Source organism: Stomoxys calcitrans, chromosome 4 (assembly GCF_963082655.1).
Source record: "Stomoxys calcitrans chromosome 4, idStoCalc2.1, whole genome shotgun sequence".
In the NCBI taxonomy this organism is placed as follows: Eukaryota; Metazoa; Arthropoda; class Insecta; order Diptera; family Muscidae; genus Stomoxys; species Stomoxys calcitrans.
The window spans coordinates 179984668-180001116 of NC_081555.1; the positions used below are offsets into that span (position 1 = coordinate 179984668).

General features: G+C 37.8%; 1 protein-coding gene across 2 annotated transcripts in view; it reads right to left on the bottom strand.

Annotated features, from left to right (window-relative positions):
- The window catches only part of LOC106087547 (phospholipid-transporting ATPase ID), a 203585-nt gene that overhangs the window by 143393 nt on the left and 43743 nt on the right, over positions 1 to 16449 (bottom strand). For both annotated transcript variants that reach the window (XM_013252623.2, XM_013252624.2), the window contains one exon: positions 135 to 927. In XM_013252623.2, coding sequence (XP_013108077.2) covers positions 135 to 168 — 34 coding nt within the window. In that variant the 5' untranslated portion in view covers positions 169 to 927. The remainder of the gene's footprint in view (positions 1 to 134; positions 928 to 16449) is intronic.

Genomic DNA, 16449 nt, shown 5'->3' on the forward strand with positions numbered 1-16449 from the left:
ATTTAATTCTACATCAAACAATAAGATTGAACTATTTCGCATTATGGAGAGAACACAACCCTCATTCGACATTCGTTCTAATTTTTTTCAATGTTAAACAAATAATTAAACAGTTGTTTGGCAATGTCACTCACCTTTGTGCATCTGAGGTTGTGTTTTTGTTCCCATTATGTTGTCTTGTCTTCTTCTTCAACGAAATGTAAATTTGCGCCAGCATAAACGAGTGTAAAAGTTAATCCAAAAATATGTTGGTACGTCCTGCTTCACTTAGCCAAGTTAGTTGCCAGTAAGGTGGATAGGTAGGTTGTTGGTAGATCGATATGAATGTTGTTAACACTTAATTTACTTAAAAAAAAATATTTCTTATAAAAAATATAACAGCCGAGTTGTAGATTCTACTTTCCACCGTAGTGGTAGTGGGTTAGAGGGGCTAGGTATTGAAAGCACCTCGCCTAAAGATGAATTTCACTTAAGGTCACTTTATTGCTTAAATCGGAATGGTTAATTCCAAACTATGTACACACGAAAAACAGAAGAAAAAAATATTTGCACCTATTTTCTTGTTTGGTTTGTTTTGCTTTTAGCGTTGTCTGTTTACTTTGTTTGTGATCTTTTTTAGGAATATAAATTTAGCACTTGTTTATTAATTGTCGATTTAATTAACAACTTTGTTAATGTGGTAAATTAAGTTGTTGGCGCTGCTGCTGCAGCTGCTATCGATATTAGATGTGTTGTAGATGGTGTTTGAATTTGTTGTGAGATGTTGTTACTGAATGCTTGCGTTCGTTGTCACGGTCGGTCTTCCAGGTGGTCTCGGTTTAAGTGGTGGCTCTCTACTGCCTTTCAGACTAATCGTTGGAGTCCCATCATGATGACTTAATTCCAAATGATACTCCATGTGGTGTCTGTTTGAAGTACTTCGATGGTCTGAAATTGAAAAAGCAAACGAATGCATTTGATTAGTTTTCATCCTACAAAATATTAATTTAAAAAAAGCTATGAATGGCTGAGTATGGCCACACCTCATGACATGCGGTGTAAAGGATGTGGGCTGGGTTTTTGGTTAAAATTAAATATGATAACTGTTAAATATTTAAAAAGTGAAACTATCTTCAACAGGGGGAGGTAAAATTCTATTGAAAAAACTCAATTCAAAGGCAATGCTATCGACGACTGTCCTCGGCGTACATATGCATGGCTCATTATCGTGTGGTCATTTTTGTCTTGAACTACCTTGTAAGGTGGATGGCTTTCTTATTTTGGCCTGCCTCCATTCCACAAATAATTCCCCAAGGACTAATTAAACAGCGTAATTATGTAAACTATTGGAACATTTACATGATTAATTCACCCAATACTCCGACTGATACGTAATAATGAACCTAATTAAAACAACACTGAACAAAATTAAAATAATCGAAAAAAATTCCCTAAAAAGGGAAAATATGTATGAGAAAGTTCTCTATTCCTTTCACAATTATTGAAGGTAGCAGATACGGTGTTCGACACAGGATATTGCAATGGCCGCGGAGTAAGGTCATACGACCAGTTCTGATGCATGAATGTCAGGTCTGATGGCCAAAATACAAATAACTTATGCGGGACCTGGCCAAGGTAAATAGGCTAGGGTTTATATGTTTCGAAGAAACCTCGAAGACAACCAAAAAATATCCCAAAACTATCCGTTTTGTTACATAGTTCCGATACGTGATAACTTGCGAAAGCAAGCGAGACAGTACTTGGATTGTTTAAGAAAATATCGACATCGTGTTGTTAAAAGAATAAAAGTACAACTATTGCGTTGGCTAGAATCAATGAAGAAGCAATAACTAAGAAAGAAAAGAGAAAATCATCTCAAAACTTTGGTGTCAAAAATTAGAAAAGCAATGGGACAAACGGTTTTTGAAAGACTGGAGCCTACTGCGATTGGGTGTCTGGGATCTTGTTGGGGCCCAGACGATTGTTCTATACACCAGAGAAACTGTCGGGAAAACGCTGTTTAGACTGCTGAATTTGACTAGCTTCGGAACTTATCGTCCAGATATGCTAGCATACTTCATACGCTATGGCGGATCTGTAGACTACTTGACTACTTTGGTGGCATGAACAGGTAACCTTGTCAGAAGGGATCGATAAAATCTAGGGTTATTTTAAGTTGAATCATAAATGGATAGACCGGATGAAGTTTACCCTTGCCAAAATTCAGCACCGACGTCTCTCTTCGTATTAGTGACGATTACAACACATCCATCTAGGTGGAGGAACATCTAAAAATCTTTCCGATCTATGGGACAGGCTCTCGGCTAAAAACGTAACTCCACAGAGCACAGCTCTACCCAATATTTGGGTCTAAATCACATCCACCACATTGCTTCCGTGGGGCCTAACCGTAGTCAAGTTGAACAGAAGTCCCAGGGGATCATGCCAATCGAGGTACCATATTAAAGTCTTCGGTCAAACGTCCCACAGTGTTGCCCTGATGGTCAAAAATCGAAAATGAAAATTTGTATAAAATTTTTTTCTAATCTTTAAAAAAAACCTTTCAAATAAGATTAAAAAAATATTTATATTTGAGGTTCGCCTTGAACTAATCGTTTTTTAACAAATGCATGCTACTAATTCTTCCCCAAAAAATCAATTTTTTGTTCATGTAAGCAAAATGATTTTTTTTAATTGGGTACTAAAATAGAATAAGTTCTTTAAGAGGACATAACTGAAAGCTCTTTTGTCAATGACCGGTGTTAAAGACATAAACATATGGTTATTGGGTTATAAACCGATTTGGACCATGCTTGGCGGAGTTTTTAAAATGCATAACAGAACTCATTGTGCAAAATTTCAGTCAAATCGGATAATAATTGCACTCTCTGGTGGCTCAAGATGTTAAATCGGGAGATCGGCTTATATAGAAGGTATATGTATAGCAGCTTACAAACCGATTTGGACCATACTTATGGTAGTTGTTGAGACGCTTAACAGATGTGACCATATAAAAATTTCAGACAAATTAGGTAATAGTTGCGACCCTGGAGGCTCAAGAAGTTAAATCTGGAGATCGTCATATAGGAGAGCTATATCAGGTTTTCAACCGATTTGGACCATGCTCCTCTATTTTTTACATTACACTCAAATATATATCTGTGCAAAATTTTAGAGCTCTATGTTATCTCTTGACTATTTTTGTCCGACAATACATTAAGGGGTAACACTGCGTTTCGTTGCCAAGAGACTACTACCAATTGAACTTCAAATCGTCCACGACTGGTCAACTGTGAAAACGTGGAATTGCTCCCAGGCGACATACCGCCAGCATACAGAGCGAAAATCGGATCACAAAATGCCTTCAAAATAAGGGACTTTATAAGGGTTGATTACAACTCTCTTTTTTTCACATAAGGGTTTTGAGCACTTTCCAGCAAATAAAACATTTTTTAAATGTGACAATAAATGCAATTTTGACATATGAATAAAATTTCATAGGGCCGAGGTGACCAAGTATGGAGAGGCCTTCAGAGACATGAAATGTCGCAAATAATCTGGTTAAAAACTCAACTATAACTAGTTCTGGAAGATATCTTTATCCGTTCAAAATTTGCAGACTTATTTCCAGTAATTTTTTTTCTATCCCAATGTGCGACATACAAAACACAAACAGATACGGCAGCTCCCACGAGCTATTCAACACAGATCAGTTCAGCAATAAACGCGGCCACCCTCAAGGATGATACACCCCAACCACAAGGCAACGGAAAAGCAACGCAACATCATGATGGCCAAGCCATATTGTGCGCTGCCCTAAATCACTCGGTCGTACCAACTAACTATAGCAACACCTCGTCATGGTGTCGTCTTCATCATCGTCATCTAAACTCTCACATGGCCACGCCATTCCCCATCGCGTCTAAATCTCCAATGTCATTATAATATGGACACTCAGTGAGTATATGCCTCCAGTCCTCTGTTCTCCCACAGATAAGTTCCTCTGATACAGAAAAGCATTAAAGGAGCGATGTTCCGTCATTATGACGTACTGAAACCAAAGTCAGGGTGATCAAGTACGTGCGTAGCGTCTTGAATAAATTCGTAAGTTACCTGACCATTGCCACTGTTCCTTCATCTAGTTTTTCACCTATTATCAAGACTCCCCAAAAGCAACGCCTTGAGCCGCCTAACATCCTCATTTTCCGGCTCAGGAGCAGTAAGACAATCCTCACACACTAATGGAATTCCCATTCTCACCTGTAATGCATCTGTAGAAACAGTCCTACTAGCTACCCTTTGATAATGGAGGATCTTTCTCCTTCCCAAGTACGTCGTGACTATTCACAGCCACACAGGTTACATTATGTGGAACGAACAGCACGAAGACTCTTAACCATTCAGGCTTCTCCAGTTATTCTCTCTTTCATTCTCTTTGAAACAGTCAGTCCCAGATATTTAACGAGCGCTACGTTTCTGATGCAGGTGCCCACCATGGTGCAGAGGATTGCATCACCCCAAAGAGGTGTCGCACTGCGGCATGCCATTCAAACTCGGCTATGAAAAGAAGATCCCATATGATTGAGCTTTAGTTTGAACCTGACAGCGTTCATTGATATGTAAGAAGTTTGTGCCTTAACGGAATTTTCCTCGATGTGTCAAATATCTCCTTGGCCTCCTCTTAGATGCTTTAATAATGTCCCTATGTCTATAAGTCAAAATTGAGATATTGAAACAGGGTTGTAGATGGTACAGCTTCGTATTTTTCTACATGCAACGTAATTTCTTAAACGGCACAGTTCTTATACATACTCATCCCCCGATTGAATTACTTGATTACACTATTTCGCTGAAGGTGTATTTTTAACCATATTTTTAGACGCTTCGACATCCATGCCGAATATGGTTCAGATCGTATCATATTTGTTTATAACGGCCACTTAGACCGGACTCACGTTTCACAGTTTTGAGCGTATAATATGCGCATATATTATCCGATAGCGTAGAAATTACGAATAATGAACATAACAAAACGCCCGTGCCAAATCAGAGCATATTTGAATTTAATTTATTTGTGAAGTTTTTCCCGTTTAAGGGACTTGAGGCGAAATTATTCATCTGTTTGCGACGCAATTCCGAATATTGACTTACATTGGACTCTTCGATATTCTCGCCCCAATTGCTTTAGATCGGACTTTATTTGGATGTTGACGCATATTAAAAATCCTTTTTTCAAACGACGACATTTGAATAAAATACATATTCCTGTTGGTGTGTATCCAAATTTCGGTCCGGCCAAAGTAAGTGTTTTTTTTTTGTTTTCCAGTTTTATTAAATGGTTAATCTAAAGTCTCAATACCAGGATTCATTAAATAAGGTTACGGAAAGCGATCAGCGGACATAACATTTTTTTAAATGTCAACTAGTTCCTTTTAATACCCTCCACCATAAGCTGGGGGTTTACTAAATTCGTCATTCCGTTTGTAACACATCGAAATATTGATCTGAAATCCAATAAAGTATATATATTCCTGATCGTCTTGACATTATAAGTCGTTTTGGCCATATCCGTCAGTCTGTCGAAACCAAACTAACTTTGGAAGGAATAAAGCTAGGCGCTTGAAATTTTGCACAAATACTTCCTATTAGTGTAGGTTGGTTGGGATCGTAAGTGGGTCATATTGGTCAATGTTTTCATATAGCTGCCATATAAAACCATCTTGGATCTTAACTTCATGAGCCTCTAAAACGGCGCAATTCTTATTCGATTAGGTTGAAATTATGTATGAGTTGTGATAATGTATCAATTGGTAAACATGTCGATTTCTCGAACATATCTTTTCCTGAGCCAAACGTTAATTTCTACGACAGTGAATTTAGTAACGTAAACCATAAGATGTTGTTACTAACATCTTACAAGACCTACGTTTTGATCTTAAGCGTTTTTAACAAAGCGATGTCGTTAGCGCTTTAGAATCGATTAAGTTTAATGCAATTGGTTCTGATGGTATTGACCCGAGATTTTTTTAGGATAAATTCTACCCTTTATTCTTCCGTATATGTGCCATCTTTTTCACAATATTATTTTAAGGAGTTGCAGTCTTGGAAACGGGCAAGGATAGTCCCAACCAGGAATTTAGGCCAATAGCAATACTTTCATACATCTTTTAGATATTTGAGACTCTAGTCAACCGGAAAATATCAGGATATATTGCGAATAATTCGCTGCTAACAGATTTGCAATCTGGTTTCCGACCAAAGCACAGTTGCATTACTGCACTTTTGAAAGTAGTTGAAGTTGTAAGGAGTGATATTGACAGCGATAAAGTTACCTTTCTTGTTCTTTTAGATTATTCGAAGGCATATGATTCCGTTCATCCCAATATACTTTGCCTTACACTGAAACAATTATTTAAATTTTCTGAAAGAACAACGGATCTTATATTTCCCTATCTTTCGAATAGAAACCAATCGGTATGTGTTGATAGCCGGTGTTCTAGTTATCTTCCAGTCTCAAGAGGTGTTCCACAGGGTTCTGTATTGGACCCAATCCTTTTTTCCTTATATAGCAATGACCTTCCTGGACTGTTGCGCAACTGTGGTCTTCATATGTATGCCGACGACATACTGCTATATATGAGCACCTCGCCGGAGAGGCTGATCGATGGCTTACTTCGCCTTAACAGTGACTTGGATAGGATAAACGCAGGGATAAACGCCAACGGACTACTTTTAAATCCAACAAACTCAAAGTGCTTTGTAATTGGTAGGAATCGGGTGACAATGCCGCCCAATCTTGATGTGGCAATTACTGGAGCCTCAATCGAGATTGCTTCATCTGTAAGAAACCTTGGGTTGATGTTTGATGATAGACTTTCATGGAAGAATCATGTCAGTACAACAGTGGGCTGGACCTACGGCGTTTTACGAAACTTATATAGGAGTTGACAGTATACCCCTTTGCCAATAAAAATGCTTTTGGCAAGGACATTTAATCTGCCGAAAATCGGTCCATAACATGATATAGCCGATCAAGAAGTAAGCCAATCACCCGATTTTACTTCTTAATTAACTATAGAACGCAATTGTTATCCGATTTGGCTGGAATTTTCCACATTGACTTCGACTTTTGCCTACAACATCCTAAATAAGTAAGGTCCGAATAAGTACATGACCTGATATAGCTCCAATAGCATAGCAATTGCTGTCCATTTTCCTTTGACTATAAAGAGATACCGGGCAAAGAACTTGCCAAATGCAATCCATAGTGAAGACTATATAAGATTTGGCCCCGATGAACTGAGCACGATTTTATTTGTTTACGTTTTCTTTTATTTGTACCATTTCCAAACGCTACATTTTGACATCCTCAATGTTCATGGGGCCTTTCCGCTTCCTGTTTTCCGAAAGTGATGTAACCTTCTTTTAGTGAACCCCGTCTCATTGCCTTTAATTCCTTTGTATTTGAAGTTCTGTTTTTATTCTTTCCTTTTTATTTTTGAACTATTCACCAGGTTATCACAATGTGTCCCATAATGCGCCGCTGAACTACGAAGTTAGTTAGCTCATTTAATATCTGTCAACCTTTTGTACCCAAAAAACACAGCCACATCCGCTAAAAGCAAACAATCCAGTATCTGAAGCTCACCTACAAAGTGACAGTATGCAAATCAGTTTTTCTTGTTTTTTTTTGCAATCACCATTTAGTTCATCTAGTTGCAGAGTGTTATACTCATATCTGAATGGATGTTTATTTATGAGGCTGATAACCGAAGAACAAAGGAAGTCGTCAGAAAAACATCGAGAGTGGCCAAGTTATTTTTATTGCTTTTCTTAGAAAGAAAACGCCCCTTTCCAATGTCTAATCATTTCAATGCTCCGCTGCGATGTAATCGTAATTTAGCTAAGACATTGGACCTCAACGCAATATATCTGGCCATGCTGGAGATTGTCTATTTCCCTATTGAATCTCATATTTAATGGATTATTTATTTACAATGATATGGAACACTGTTAGCATCGCAATACTCAGGAATTATGATAATTGCATTTCTAATTTCAATATTTAATCGCAAATGAATTTGTAATAATTTAGAATATCCATCAAGGTGAATAGAATGGAAATGTGCGTGCTTACGCTTGATAATATGCAAAGACTATGCCTTGGAATTTCTACCGTTATTTGTGTTACGGGGCATGGGGAACACCACCGCTACGTATGTACATTCAAATGAGCGTAATAGCAATGACGCTTGTAAATAATATCGAAAATACTGATATTTACAAAAAAAAAGTAGGACTCTAATAAGCTAATAAATGCATGTGATTACAACAAATTCAAAAATAACAACAAATTCAAACAGGTTATATGTGTAAAGATTAAACATACAAACCGGCGGGTATGCATTATCATGTGTATATATACATCTTGATTAATGTGTAGTAATGAAAGCTGGGTCATTTTGCACAGTAGCCATGGGGTTTTCCATGGCAGTTGACTTTGATTGAATCTACAGCTGGTAAATTTAACAACAACAAAAACATTTCAATTCATTACCAAGTGACATTAAAACTACAAAGAAATCGTCAGTTCTCCAAACTATTTTCGGTCTATTGTTCATTTGGGCTATCGAAGAAAGTTATCGATTGTCTTTTGTTGCCAAACATAGATGGAGCTCATTGATTTCGTTTGCGCATTCTCTCATGAAGATGAAACTTCTTTTTGAGATATGTATGTACAGTGAAAAGCGAAATCGAGTGGCTGGTCACTAACCAACTTATCTTTAACAAATTATGGTTCATTAAAAAAGTTTTAAAAAAGAAAAATTTTTTCTATAATTATTCTAAAAGTGTAAAACTGACTGCATGTGCCAAATTTGTTCACTATTTTTGGTGAAGACTTTCCTTTATTTATTTAAATATTCAGTAACTAAAATACCATTAAGAGACAGGAGCAAACTTCTCACATATCAATGAATGCTATCCAATTCAAATTCCAGCTCAATGATAAGGGGTTGGCTAAAAAATAGCCGAGTCCAAAAAGCGTGCCCCAATGCGAGAAGTTTTAATATGGCATAGTACCTCAGAAATGTCGCCAGCATTAGGATGGGGAAAACCACCACTGAATTTTTTTTTTAGATGTGTTCGCCAGCATTATTAGGGGAAAACCGCCACTGAAAAATTTTTTTGATGTGTTCCCCAGGATTCGAATTCAGGCGTTTGGCGTTAAAGGCGAACACTCTAACCTTTGCGCTACGGTGGCATAGTACCTCAGAAATGTCGCCAGCATTAGGATGGGGAAAACCACCACTGAAAAAATTTTTTTGCTGTGTTCGCCAGCATTAGGAGGGGATAACCACCGCTGAAAAATTTTTTTGTTTTCGCCAGGATCCGAATCCAGGCGTTCAGCGTTAAAGGCGGACACGCTTACCTCTGCGCTACGGTGGCATTCGACTAAAGATAGAAACTAATTTTGTTCTATTATTTGATTTTTATTATTAGAATTTAATGCCAAAAGTGAAACATCCACTAGGTTTTGTTTCCCACTGTATAACAGGTCAGTTCAGATCGCCTATGCCGCTAAACACCAAAATTCGAATCCGGACAAAGATATCAGAAAAATTTGTTAGCTGTGGTTATGCTCTTCAAATGCTGTTAGTTTTTGTGAGGTATTAGGCCACATAAAAACCGTTTTGACTCGGCTAAAAAAAGCAAAAGCAATTAGCTTAAACTTGAATCGGATGGCACGGGAAAACTTTGACTCCTGTTCCATAACTCCGAACAAAAAACCGATACCGACGTGTTGGTAGTGATTCAATACCAAAATAATATGTATAATGTGAAACAAACATTTTCTATCGTGCGAGTTACTAAAGCTGCACTCAAGGAAGTTGAAAACAATCTGAGGTGATATAATTTGTTTACCCTCGACCGTAGGATGGGGGTATACCAATTTCGTCATTCTGTTTATAACACCTAGAAATATGCGTCTGAGACCCCATAAACCATATACATATATTCTTTATCGTCATGTCATTTAAGTCGATCAAGTCATGTCCGTCCGTCAGTCCGTTCGTCCGTCTGTCGGAAGCACTCTAACTTTCGAAGGAATAAAGCTAGCCGCTTGAAATTTTGCACAAAAACTTTTTATTAGTGTAGATCGGTTAGGATTGTAAATGGGCCAAATCGGTCCATGTTTTGAAATAGCTGCGATATAAACCGATCGTAGGTCTTGACTTCTTGAGCCTCTAAAGGGCGCAATTCTCATACTATTTGAATGAAATTTTGCACGTGATGTTTTGGTATGACTTTCAACAACTGCGCTAGGTATGGTTCAAATCGGTTCATAATCTGGTATAGCTGTCATATAAACCGATCTTGGATCTTGACTTCTTGAGCCAATAGAGCGCGCAATTCTGATCCGATTTTGCTGAAATTTTGCATGAGGTATTTTGTTATGACTTCCAACAACTGTGCTCAATATGGCGCAAATTGGTTCATAACCTGATATAGCTGCCATATAAACCGATTTGGGATCTTGACTTCTTGAGCCTCTAGAGGGCTCAATTCTCATTTGATTTGGCAGACATTTTGTACAACGGGTTCTCTTATGACCTTTTACATACGAGTCTAATATGGTCTGACTCGATAAATACCTTGATGCAGTTCCCATATAAACCTATCTCCCAATTTTGCTTCTTGAGCCCTTACAAGGATACCGCGCATAGAACTCGACAAATGCGATCCGTGGTGGAGGGTATAGAAGATTCGGCCCGGTCGAACTTTGCACGCTCTTACTTGTTTACTCTAATTAGTATATCGGTACGGGAGAAAACGTGCCACTTGGCGATATATATGAGTGACTAAACATGCACTAAAAAAGTTTAAAATTCCATTACCAACGTCATTAATAAAAAAACATTATTTTTTTGCCTAATGTTTTTTTTCTACCTGTAAGAGTGAGGCTTATTTTTATTTCTCTTTCTAATTTATTTCTTTTTCAAATCGATATTAATAGTCGAAGATTTTATTTGCAACGATTTTCCCTGACTAGGATTTGAACAGCCGACATTACGATTGTGAGGCGTCTGCTATCCCTCTGTGCTGCGCGCCTTTCTTCATTACAGAAGGCTAAGTTAAGATATTGTACATTCTTTTGTGTGGGGGTTTTTTGAGTTAGCGTCCAAAACAACAACAAAAAATCTATTTTCAAATTTGTAACAATAACGGTTGATTATGAGAAACTAATAAGCGAAACATGAATGATAGAATTCCGATAGTAATGTATTTTGTTGTTTTAAATCTTGAAATCATCAATCTATCATACAAAAGGATCTCAAAAGTGACAATTCTGGGAGGGAGTGAGAAAGCCACTTCCAAATGTTTGGAGGTGTATGGTATGTATGATGGGAAGCGTTATAGATACCATACCGTATTGTTTTGGTATTAATTCACGTTGTTTCTACCATTGATACCATACGATATCAGATTTTCTTTCGGTGAATAGATCGGATCAATTCACTGAACTAATACATCCTCTTGTTTATCCGTTAAATTTTTCCACATTGATTATGAATATCTCATCCATTGTCTACATCCTTCGTAGATGAAAAATTTTAAGATAGTTAACATGGAGCTTGGAAAAAGTTCAAAATTAACATCGGTCTAAGTTTATGCGAGCCAAATCTTAGGGTTAGCTGTGGAGTTGTCTGTATGGGCTAAACTTTTTACGTGATTCTTGATAGAAAAGTGGGCTGGCATTAGAAAAGGCTCTCCAGGGTTAAGAAAACCTTTACGAATCTTTACACTTGTCAGAAGCTAATGTGCAGTAGGTGAGGTCTAAGACCTAGGTTGATGCCTTGGCTATAGTCGGCGGTGGTAAGGCCAGTTCTGACGTATGATTGTCACACTAGGTGGCCGGCGACGGATAGAGTGATACATGTTCGTGATTTAGACAGGGTTAATAGTGTAGCCTTGAGAATCCATACGAGTCGGTAAAGAGGACACAGTTTAGACCATTGTAGCTCCACCTGCTTAGGAGAACTCTTATTAGACATACCCGGATATTAGATAGCGCTCTGAACGACCCGAATACGGACTTACAAGTAGAACAGAAAAAGTGGACCGCGGACTATTTATACCGATCTGACGGGATGGCTGAAGTTCGGAAGAGGCTTACAGATATTAATATATTTACAGATAAATCTGAGATGGAGAATGGGTGAACTTGAAATGAAAGCCTCTTTGCGAATGGGTGATGACTGCAGCATTTTATACAAAGGAATAGATCAATCTAAGATCTGTATTTACGGCAATAGTCAAGCAAAATTTAAGGCTTTAAATGACATTAATGTACGTTGTAAAGTGTTGGGTCGTTGTCGAGAGGTGTTATGTTATATTCAGGGCTATCTTAATCCTGACTTATGCTGCGAACGCTCGAAATCGAACAAAGAAAGGTTGTTGTTAATGCAGAAGGGGCTGAATGTCAACCCTGAGAAAACAGACATCTGCCTATTCACTACGAAGATAGGTCAAAACGAGAACCCAAGCTTCCTAGATAGAATGATCTCAATATCGGATACAGAAAACTACCTGAAGATAATCTCTTGGACAAGAAGCTGCACTGAACTGAGCTAAAGTACCACATTCAGGAGCATGCGGAGAAGGCTGGGGGACTGAATCACAATAGAGAATATATCATGCTCATGAAGTGTCTCGGCAGTTGTAATGCCGAATAGGGCCCACCCACTGGAACCAAAGTTCTACCATAGCAATAGCATCAACAGGTCTATTGCCCTCTTCCATACGTCTTCACCATCTCGTCCTCAATCTAATGCCCTCTACAGGAATGACATCTTAATTATTTCTCATTTCACTAGCATTTCCTTTCCCTAGAGCTTACACTTCTTCTTATTCCTTATGGATTGGCAATGTTGATAAAACATATGTTATGCATTAACACTTGTCGACCTACTGCCTACTTTAAATATAGATGGCAGTATGACCCCTTTTACGGCACATGACAAATATAATGTAATTGCCGAGTCTTCCGAGCAAATACGTGAGTCTAAAAGTGAGGACGTGAATTGTATAGTTTCGCGTGAGTTACGTGATTGTGAGTGTGCATGATTCAAATTTTGTCTCGCAGGCGTGGGTTAGTGAAAAATCGCTCACGTGCACATCTCTACCAGAGACGACATTTGAAGTAGACAGAGAAACACGAATACCAAGGATAAAGAAATGGACTGCAATAACTCTGACATAACCAGGGTTGCCAGACGACGACATTTGAAGTAGACAGAGAAACACGTATACCAAGGATTAAGAAATGGACTGCAATAACTCTGACACAACCAGGGTTGCCAGACGTGACAATTTTACGTCATTTTGAAGATTTTTCGGCCCAAATTTGGCCTTTTGATGCTTGAAGAATTTTATTGGGTTGCCCAAAAAGTAATTGCGGATTTTTCATATAGTCGGCGTTGACAAATTATTTTACAGCTTGTGACTCTGTAATTGCATTCTTTCTTCTGTCAGTAATCAGGGACATTAAGTCCCTTTACGTTTTGGCGATTTTTTTTTAAGGTAACATAATTATTCAGGTTATCAGGTCGATATTGGAAAACGGAATTAGTTTTTTCCCTAATATGATTTTTGTGCCAAAGAAGACCCGTCTGTACAAAAAAGTCGAATTTAAGTGTGACGATTTCATGACGTTTTTCCAGAAAAAAAGTTGACGATTTTGACGATTTTTTTCTCAATTTTGACGATTCTTTACGAAAAAGACCTGGCAACAAAACACCTGGAGAGAAGAAGTTAGGTTACGTACATTGCAGATCAAGAATTCAAACTCAATCCAAAATACGTGAACTGGTATAAGGCTAATACGTGGCATACAATTGTGAACGTGCTTACCAACTGCTATTGCGGCAAAAAGGCAATAAACGCTTACGCGCCGTATCGCAAAGCCCGTATAATCTGGGTGCATTTCTATAGTGCGATATAGTGAAAAGGAAGAAAGATGACAACCTGGAAATAAGGGACAGAAACGCAAAACCCTAAGTGGCAACACTATGCTAGTAAGGAACATGAGCGAGGAACGCGCATCTAACACGTTGTAACAAAAAGGCTGTAGGAATGACAGAAAAATACATTGGCTAGGCTGTGTATGGGGCATGTGGAAAGGACGACAAGAGTTTTAAGTACCTCCTATGCCAATGCCCAGCTTTTGGAAGGGAAAGGTGCCACCGTTTGTGGATAAATGTTTCTATCGAACTGTAGAAAATAGAAGAGGATATGACAATAGCAAAAAATTCCTGGCAAAGGGTTTTCGGGGTTAATTTTCAGACCTGCTAGAGTGCACAACTAAAGGCCTCTTCTAATGCTTGAGAAATTTGTGAATTACAATCCCCAAAGAGGTGTCGCACTGCGGCACGCCGTTAGGAGGAAGAGGTCCCTTATCATTAAGATTACACTTTAATCGATTAAAGGCATAGTTTTTCCACCCAACCTATACTAACGTCCCTAGCCAATTCGGAAAGCGATCGATCCCAATGGAAATTTCCCATGCACAATCCATAAGACGTAGTTTTGCCAACAAAACGACTATGATGACGTGCTGTGCTTTACATATTTAAGTAAAACTTAAAACTTGTTTTAATAATTTTAAATGGAATTGGTTAAAAACTTATTGAAGTATTTATTCCCTTTGCTATATTTATCACATCATAAAATATTGAGCCCATGTTAACATTGAACACTTGATTACAGCTTAGTTTCCACTAAACAACAACCTTAATCTATTTTTAATGCCGAGAAATTCTTGAAAGTTCCTATACACAATTTTAACCCAAAAATCAGTAAGGAAAGGTAAAAGTCAGGCGGTGCCGACTTTATGATACCCTACACTTACACTATAGGTAAAAAGTGGGAACTATATTTAATTCTGAACCATTTTTTATAGACCTCGGCGGATGTCTTCAGATGGGTTATTAAACAATCCGTATCAAATTTCGAGCAAAAATGCATCGAGGAAAGTGTTGTGCACAATTTTGGCAATATTGGTCAATAAAAAAAAGAAAATCTATCGTACCAAATTTCAAGAAAATCGGTTAACAAATGACCATTTTATTGCATTATTTTTGCAAATCGAACGAACATATATATGGGAGCAATATCCAAGTCTGAACCGATTTTCTCCTATTTCAATAGGCTTCGTCTCTAGGCCGAAAAACTTGCCTGTACCAGATTTAAAGCCGATCGTATGAAAATTACGACCTAGAGTTTGTACACAAATTAACATGGACAGACACACATACGGACATAGCTAAATCGAATCAGAAAGTGATTCTAAGTCCATCATTATACTTATCAATTGATCTGTCTCTCTTCCTTCTGGGTGTTACAAACAAATTCACAAAGTTATAATACCCTGTACCACAGTAGTGGTGTAGGGTATAATTATACAACAGCCAGCGTTCTTAAGAAATTTTTATTTTTAGAAAGTTTCACCAAATAGCCTTGCTCTCTATTTTCCAATGTGTACAGGGATTGGCCAATGGTGGCGGTTGTTAATGGTCGAATTGTTAAAATGTCATACGTTTTATTATGATGTTAGTTCTCGATAAGCCAAAGTCAAAATCGAAATGAAGGAAATTCACGAACCATTCAATTTCATCAGCCCTGAATTTCACGACAGGCTAATTATTGTTCATTGTTTTCTCTGTCAATTGCTGTTGTGTTGCCTTTGTTCTTGGTTCGCCTCCTAATGGAATTCTAATTGGTTGTGGCCAATAACCAAGAAAAACTAATGGACATCTTCTATGAAGAAAAATCACCAACAGTAGAAAACCAAATAAAACAAAGGTAAGACATCGACCCGTACACTTACTGTCCAACACCCCACCGGCAATTGTTTTCCATGGAATCTAAATTTTCACAAAGTACTCTATGGAATGTGAAAACATTTGTTTGATGAGTTTGTTTATTTGCTTTTGATGAAAACAGAACAAAAAAACAACGAAACAGTCGTATGGGTAATGTGGCCATAACAATCAAACATCAAAACAATCAAACAACTAAACATGATCCAAATGATGTACACTGGGTAAAAGAAGTATGTGTACACCTATATCTTTATAACCAACCGTTTCACTGAATAAAGTTAAGCCAAGCGATCAGCAATTTTTTTTTTAATTTTTGGCAGCATTTGGCATTGAGAATGTCAACTTGTTCTCTTTTTACTTTCATCCTTTGTTTACGTTTTCTCCTATATGATGACATTTCTAATCGGCAGATTTGACATCCTTAATGATGTTCATGGGCCCTATCCACTGAATGTTTTCGCTTGTGACCTAACCTTATATTAGTGAATTCTGCATTAAGGCTGGAGTTACATACCATGCGAAGCACTTAGGCGTACTAGATCAATCAGATGCTCCCTCATGCGTTCTTTGGGTTGAGTTACATACA